Source organism: Mus musculus, chromosome 5 (genome assembly GCF_000001635.26).
Source record: "Mus musculus strain C57BL/6J chromosome 5, GRCm38.p6 C57BL/6J".
In the NCBI taxonomy this organism is placed as follows: domain Eukaryota; kingdom Metazoa; phylum Chordata; class Mammalia; order Rodentia; family Muridae; genus Mus; species Mus musculus.
Window position 1 is genome coordinate 100896389 of NC_000071.6, and position 7999 is coordinate 100904387.

The 7999-nt window shown below is 44.5% G+C and overlaps 1 protein-coding gene across 4 annotated transcripts in view; it reads left to right on the forward strand.

The window, feature by feature from the left end:
* Gpat3 (glycerol-3-phosphate acyltransferase 3) overlaps window positions 1-2714 on the forward strand; it is a 53438-nt gene extending 50724 nt beyond the window's left edge. For all 4 annotated transcript variants that reach the window (XM_011249432.2, XM_011249431.2, NM_172715.3 and 1 more), the window contains exon 13: window positions 1329-2714. In XM_011249432.2, the coding sequence (XP_011247734.1) occupies window positions 1329-1440 (112 nt within the window). In that variant the 3' untranslated portion in view covers window positions 1441-2714. The remainder of the gene's footprint in view (window positions 1-1328) is intronic.
* The last annotated feature ends 5285 nt before the right edge of the window (window positions 2715-7999 follow it).

The following is a 7999-nucleotide window of genomic DNA, read 5'->3' on the forward strand; positions in this document are numbered from 1 at the left end:
CAGGCAGTGTCAGTGTGAAGGTCGAGTTCACTGTAACCCTTGATCATCCAGCGCTGTCAGAACTTGCCTAACTGGGCTAAAGTTCAACAGTCACAATGGAAAGTAAGCAGATTCTCACGGCCCCCCACCCCACCCCCTCAGGAGTTAGAATCTAGCACGGTGGTTCTCAACCTTCGCAATGCTCTGAGCCTTTAGTACAGTTCCTCATGGTGTGTTGACCCACGACTGTAAAATTATTTTCATTGCTATTCCGTAACTGTAATTTTGCTACTGTTATGAGTCATAATGTAAGCATGTTTGAAGACAGTTGTCAAAGGGGTCGAGACCCACGGGTTGAGAACCTCCGATCTAGTACACTCCAATTGCGAGGTGAGCAACCCTTGGTAGTGCTAACCTCCTCTTGGCTTTTCTGGCTTGCAGTTCCTTTTGTCCAAAGAAGGAAAGGTGAGGGGGCAATGAGGAGGTGGGCATGGGGTTGGGGGCGGCGCTCTAGTAACCTAGACAGCTGTGTAGTTCACAGCCCTGGAGAGAGCTCAAAGACTCAGGGCTCCCAATGGAGGAAAGAAAGCTGTTTCCACCGCACCAGCCTCTGCTACAGCTCCAAGAGGAAGAATGCCCGTGGGTTATCCTACACTAGCTTCCGGTCAAATGCAGCTATGATTTTGTGGTTCATTTTATCTTAAACCTCTTTTGGACTTTAAAAGTATAAATATATTTTGAATAAAATTAAAATGCTTAAACATAGGGTTAGATTTGAATAATGACCCAATCACTGATTTTTAACAAGTTTATCTGTGTTTATAACCCATGCACGAATATACACTTCCATCCTTTCTTGTGCGGTATTCACAATTTCCACAGGGTTTTTCAGCAAGTCAGCCACAAGTCAAAGAAAAACCAATGTTTGGTTTCCCTAAGGGGGGAAAATAATCTATGAAAACATGTTGGCTTTAATAATCTTGCTTCTGTTTAGAAATTGAATACAAGTTCTGAAACAAAACAGAGTGGAAGCTAGGGAGATAGCTCAGCACACCTGCTTAGCATGCCCAAAGACCTGGGATGGATTCCCAGAACCTGAAAAATTCTGCCTCTTCAGGTGAGAGATGGCATGCGTGCAGGTGTATTGCTCTTCATCTTACAGAAGCATCAGAGAGTGCGTGTTCTTTGCTCAGAGGGACACTTGGTCATTTGTAGAGCAGAGGCCAGACTCGGCTCTTTCTGCTGATAGTTAGTGTCTCTGTACCATGAGGCATATGTTACCATGTGGCCCTGTTTCTTCACTGGCAAAGAAAAGAGCATCTTTCCTATATGTTCCTTTCTGTCCACAGGGATGGAGGGCTGAAGAGAGCAAAGGTGAAGGACACCTTCAAGGAAGAACAACAGAAGAATTACAGCAAGATGATCGTGGGCAACGGATCTCCCAACCTGGCGAGGGACTGAAGCATCGTGGATAAACATGGCTTCGCAGAACTGGCCTTCAGAAGTGAAAGATGATGATGTTGTTTTGTTGTGTTGTTTTTTTGCTTGTTTGTTTATTGTTCATTTTTTTTTCTACTTGATTTTGTCTCTATCCTCATGCCAGAAGCTGAACCTGCAACAGGTGTCCTTTTTGATGTTTTCGTTCTTGTGTTGGCTCAAGGAATTGTAAGGCCCGTTCTTGAGTGGAAACAGACTTTTATAAAATGATGATGTTGATGGTGATTGAATGAAATCTTTGTATGGAGAAAAAGTGCTTCTAGAATATGTTTGGAATTTGTTAATAAGATACTTCTCAACAATGACTCCAAACTCTGTAATTTGATTTCCCTTTCTTTAATCTTTTTTTATTTTTATTTTTATTATTATTGTTATTTTTTAAAGACATGGTTTTATTTATGTAGCCCAGGCTGGCCTCAAACTCACTTTGTAGCCAAGACTGGCTAAGAACTGACTATTCTGGCTCCACTTCCCACGTGCTAGGATTACAGGCAGGTGCTTCCACACCTAGGTGTGACTTCAGTAACATACCAGGTGAGGTCATCACACCATAGTGCATTTCCATTATGGTTACATTCTGCTCTCAGGTTGAAAGAAAAATGGGGGATTATTTTTAGTGAAAGAACAAATTTGTGGTTATCTGATCTGAAAGGAATGGAATGGAGATTATTTTTTTCTCAGGCCTTGGAGGACCAGGACCGGTTGCTGGCTGGTCAGATTCATTTAAGAACCAGGATGAGTGGTGTTCATTCCCACAACACATCTCATTCAGCTGCAGTGGAGAAAGCACTGTTAGCTTTTCTTGTTTGTATGCTAAAGATTTCTTTTGTCTTATGATTGTTGTTTTGTTTTGTTTGTTTGTTTTGTAACAAAATGAAATTGTCCAAGGGAAGGAGCCTTTAAAACAAAAGAACCACACTTTCTGCAGGATACAAGTGTGAGCTATGCGGAGCTTGCCTCCTGTCCACCCTGCCCCCAACTTCTCTGTAGTGGTTTAGCCCCAAACTCCCCAGCCTTGTCAGCAGAAAACTAAATGGTATAACTACCTTTTGGAAAACTGAGCCTTAACATTTTTTAAAGGGGAAACAAGAGTTCTCTGAGTCCAATAGCATGAGCTATATTTGATAGTGATCTATTTAATACTGCTGTGAGCTCTTGAGGCTGTTAGCTCCGGAGCAACCCTGTGTAGAAAGTGAACTGTCTTACTGACTATGAATAAATTTTATATTTTTAAATGAGTGTTGCATTATTCTTCCTCTGCCTCTCTTCTTCCCCTTCTTCCTGTAACCAGCCAGTGCTTTTTGGCTCAGTGGACAATGTTTTATATTGACTGGGACACAAGCCGGAGTCCTCAGAGACGAGGGAGCCTCACTTGAGGAACGGCCCCCGTAAGGCAGGACTGTCGGCAAGGCTGTGGGGCATTCTCTTAATTGGTAATTAATTGATTAGGGAGGGCCCAGTTCCTTATGGGTGGTGCCACCCCTGGGCTGATAGTTCTGGGTTCTATAAGAAAGCAGGCTGTGCAAGCCACGGGGAGCAAGCCAGTAAGTAGCACCCTCCGTGGCCTCTGCATCAGGCCCTGCCTCCAGGTTTGTACCCTCCATGCTTTTGATGATGAACTGTTCTATGGAACTGAGAGTGATGTAAATCCTTCCCTTGCGTGTTGCTTTGGGTCCTGGTGCTTTGTCACAGCATTAATTACTACTACTACTACTGACTAAGACGTAGCAAACATCCGCCAGCAAACCTGCTTTTCACCATGGTCTGTGGTCTAGCTATTTGGAGTCTGTCCCTTGAACTCCACTGTATACCAAGTCCCAGGCTTGGAGTGCTTTGCAGGTGAACCCAGGCAACTGACTAGATAGGCAGGCCTGGCACACACTGGCAGCCAGTACTCCCCGAGATGGGTCAGATCCCAAAGAAAGCCACATACATGGCTTTCCCTCATGGCCAGCGCCTTCTGTCCTTCCCCTCTTCCCTCCACCTCTGAGGTCCCTTCAGTTTCAGCTCTTCCTAAAGCTGGGTCGGGGTGATCCTGACAGAGATCCAAGTCCAGTTGTACTAAAGTGGCTCTGTTTGATTTATTTGTTTGTTCTTTTTTTTTTTCCCCCTCAGAAAGGGACATTCCTGTTTGTTTTCACTCTTTTGTATTCAGTCAGGCTTGAATTACCAAATCCATCCCATGTTTCGGTTTCAAAGAGTGTATGGGAACAATAACGCTGGCGTCCATGCCCGTCAGTGGAATGCCGCCTCTGCCAGAACTGTTTCTATAGGCTCTGATCTGCATTAGTTTCTGAGTTCTTGCAGGATGGCATCGCTGCTGAGAGTGTGATTTTGGAAAACTAATGCTGCTCAGATTTGGACCATGTACCTCCAGGCTACCCAGGCAGTGTCAGGTACAGGCTCCCTGTCCTGGTGCTGACCTCAAGCTGGACCAATCATTGGTTGGCCACTCCCACAAGCTCTGAGCCGCTATTACCCCAGCACATCTTGCGGGCAGGACAAATTGTTGGTTGAAGGTTTATGTGGCTGGGCTGATGTCCCAGTCCCACAACTGGCAGCCTAGCCTGGTTACAGAAGATGGCTGGCTCAAACTGTTTCCCTCCATTACTAGGAGTCTTCCCTGAGGTCACCCTCACAGGCTCCTGCACTACGTTTTCCACTTCTCCCCCAAATACCTTCCAGCTCTAGTCATCCATCCCAGAACTATCTCCCTTCTGACCCCTCCTGTTCCCATCCCCCACCCATCCGAATTCTATTTCCTCTTCCTAGGGGGACCCAAGTGTCCCCCTTGAGTATGTTTGGAATTTTCATATCAGCTATTTCTGGATTTTTATATTCTTTTCCTAGCCTGTTAGGTAGGGATTAGCAAAATGCAGTCCCCAGGATAAGTCTTACCTGAAGTGGAGATTTCTGGTTTCTTTTGAAACTCAATTGTATCATTGTGATGTTTTCCTGGAAACTGTCTTGTGAGAAGCAGACATCAGAGAGGATGGTTTATTGAGAGCATTTTTTCTGGAAGCTGTCTTGGGAGAGGGCCTATCATTTGCTGGAGCAGATGCTGGAGGGTGTGTGATATTTAGAAAGAATGTAAATATCTAGAAAAGACAGTGAGAGGACGCTTTTGCATTGGCTCGCCTTGCAACGCTTTCGTGGTCTACACTAACCCCTTGCAAGGCTTTGCTGGCCTTTGTTGATCTTTGCTTGTTGTGACTTCCTAAGAGAGAAATTCGACAGAAAACTTCTCAGTCTGGCTGCGTCTTGCCTCCTCTTCCGAGGACTCATGGCAATTTGTCAGAGCCTCATGGTTTCTTCTGAATGAAGCAGCAGCTGCTGATTCTAGTTTGGTGTTTTGGACTGGACCGCTGATATCCTTACAGAGAAGACTGGAATCGCTCCAAAGAGCTGCTTCTAAATAGGACTGTACCACCTGTTTCCTATAAACCTCCTTTTCCCTCCCCCTGGTAGGTGGGTTTGAAGGGAGGTTGAAACATTTAAGAACCCTTATTAAAATAGGAGTTAAACAAATCTAAGCTTACATTTAGCCTCTAGTTTTGTAAATACACATTTGCACACACAGAGTCTCCACCTGCCTTTGCTTTGCAGCAATATTGTTGCCCATTTGCCACAGTGACCATGTGGCCCCCAAAGCCCCAGTGGGTCCAGTCAGGTCCTTCATTCATTAACTGCCTGGGAGCGCAGTGCTGCCTTCATTTGCATAGGGTCTAGGAAACACGTGTGCTCTATCAGTCTGGAGCCGTTTGAATTCCGTTACTAGCCTGACATTTATCTATCCGTTTAAGCATTGAGGCTTCAACAAGGGCCATCTTGTGAATTCTCCGCCTCATATATTTATTTTATGTATGTGAGTACACTGTAGCTGTCTTCAGACACACCAGCAGAGGGCATCAGATCCCATTACAGATGGTTGTGAACCACCATGTGGTTGCTGGGAATTGAACTCAGGATCTCTGGAAGAGCAGTCAGTGCTCGTAACCACTGAGCCATCTCTCCATCCTCTCTGCTTCATATTTTTGAAATGATTCCCTGGTATACTTGCATCCCTAAGCCTATTATTAACTATAATTGCTGAGTAGTTTTAAATCCTTAGGGGAATATTATTTTTGGCTGTCACTAAGCACTGAAGTTTGACACAGACCTCTTACCTTGTTCACGTCTGTGAGTGGAGGATGGGTGGTTTCTATCACCTGCTTAGCCACATAGCTTTTGGAGATCCCATCGTAAAGGGGCTTGTCCCCGGCTGATCCTGGTCTTTGGCTTCTGAGCTGGACCTGGCTTCACTCTCGGTCCTTGACTTGAGCAGTCCAGATTAGTTAGTCTGCTAGTCTTTTTGTTTCTTGTTTCTCTCTCTCTCCTTTCTTCCTTTCTTCCTTTCTTCCTTTCTTCCTTCCTTCCTTCCTTCTTTCCTTCCTTCCTTCCTTCCTTCCTTTCTTTCTTTCTTTCTTTCTTTCTTTCTTTCTTTCTTTCTTTCTTTCTTTCTTTCCTTTCTTTCTTTTTTGAGACAGGGTTTCTCTGTGTAGCCCTGGCTGTCCTAGAACTAACTCTGTAGACAACCATGCTGACCTCAAACTCAGGTCTTTTTGTTTCTTATTTCCTCCTTTTGTGTTTGTTTTGAAATAAGAGTCTCTCAGTGTGGCCCTGACTGGCCTGGAACTCGCTATGTAGACCAAGCTTGCCTCTCACAACAATCCTCCTGCCTCTTCCTCCTGAGTGCTGGGTTTCTAGGCATTTGCTAGCATGCTGGGCCCACTTGTTAGTCTATGAAGGCATTTAAATAATTCCTTTTATCACCTAGAAGGATGGGTGAGTTCTTTAGAAAACAAAAGTTCTAGGAAGAGATATCTGTAATTTTTTAAAAGAAGAAATGTTCCTTGTCTTTTAATCTGAATTTGGTCATTATTTTAAGAGCAAATGTGCTCCTTTAGAACCAGTGCTGGTTTTATTGTGTTTGCTTTTTTGCAAATTTTTATTGTTTTGAGAAAGAAGGTCTCCTATAGTCTATAGTGCAAGCTAGCCTCAGACTTGAGTGGCTGAGGTTGACCTTGAACCGATGCTCTTCTGGGATTACAACTGTGCGTCACCACACCTGGCTTTATGCCCTGTTGGGAATCAAACCCAGAGTCTCCTGAATGGGAGACAAGTACTGTGCCATCAGAGCTACATCTCTACTGTGTTTGGAAATTAAAATTTTGCTGAAGAACTTTTACATGGTAAGTGAGGTATAGTGTCTTAGGGTGTTACTGGTATGAACAGATACCATGACCAAAGCAGCTCTTATAAGGACAACATTGAATTGGGGCTGGCTTATAGTTTCAGAGGTTCAGTCCATTATCATCAAGGTGGGAGCATGCTAGCATCCAGGCAGGCATGGTGCAGGAGTTGCTGAGAGCTCTATATCTTCATCTGAAGACTGACTTCCAGGCAGCTATGATGAGCATCTTAAAGCCCACGCCTACACACACTTACTCCCACAAGGCTACAACTACTCCAACAAGGCCACACCTCTAGGTAGAGCCACTCCCTGGGCCAAGTATATTCAAACCACCACATTTAGGAAGATGTAAATCAACACAGAGAATTCTGGATGTTTCCAGACAGAGGACACAGAGACCCTGTGGCAGGAAGCTGCTGAAGGAATCTACAGGATCAGTGGCTTTCACACGTGTCAATCACACTCTGACCATGAGCAGGGAGCATGCGAGTCTCTGAGGGTACGCTGTGTTGTAAGTCTCCTGTGGTTCTGACTGTGGTGGGAGTCTGGTTATTATGGGATACATGCATCCCAGGCACCTGTCTGTTGCTAACAGTGGGTACTGATAGATACCTGTCAGACCTTAATCAGTACTTTCCATGGTAGTTAAAGTAGCTTCAGGAGTTGCTCCTATAGGACATGAGAAAAAATGACTCTGGGAATCCACTTTCTTTCTCTTTCTTTTCCTTTCTTTCTTTCTTTCTTTCTTTCTTTCTTTCTTTCTTTCTTTCTTTCTTTCTTTCTCTTTCTCTCTCTCCTTTCTTAAGATTTATTTATTTATTTTATGTATATGAGCACACTGCAGCTGTACAGATGGTTGTGAGCCTTCATGTGGTTGTTGGGAATTGAATTTTTAGGGCCTCTGCTCTCTCCAGTTGGCCCCACTCAACTTCAGTTGGCCCTGTTAGCTCTGGTCAACTCCATTCTCTCAGTCCCTGCTCGCTCCAGCCCAAAGATTTATTTATTATTATATCTAAGGTCACTGTAGCTGTCTTCAGGCATGCTAGAAGAGGGTGATCTCATTACGGGTGGTTGTGAGCCACAATGTGGTTGCTGGGATTTGAACTCAGGACCTTCAGAAGATCAGTCAGTGCTCTTACCGGCTGTGCCATCTTGCCAGCCCTGGGAATCCATTTCTATGTAGAAAGTTCTGCAGAAATTTGCCTAACAAATGTGCCAACTGCTCCAGAGAACGAAGCTTTACCTACTACATTACTTGGTCTGGTAGCTCTGTGGTGGAAGAGTCCGTGT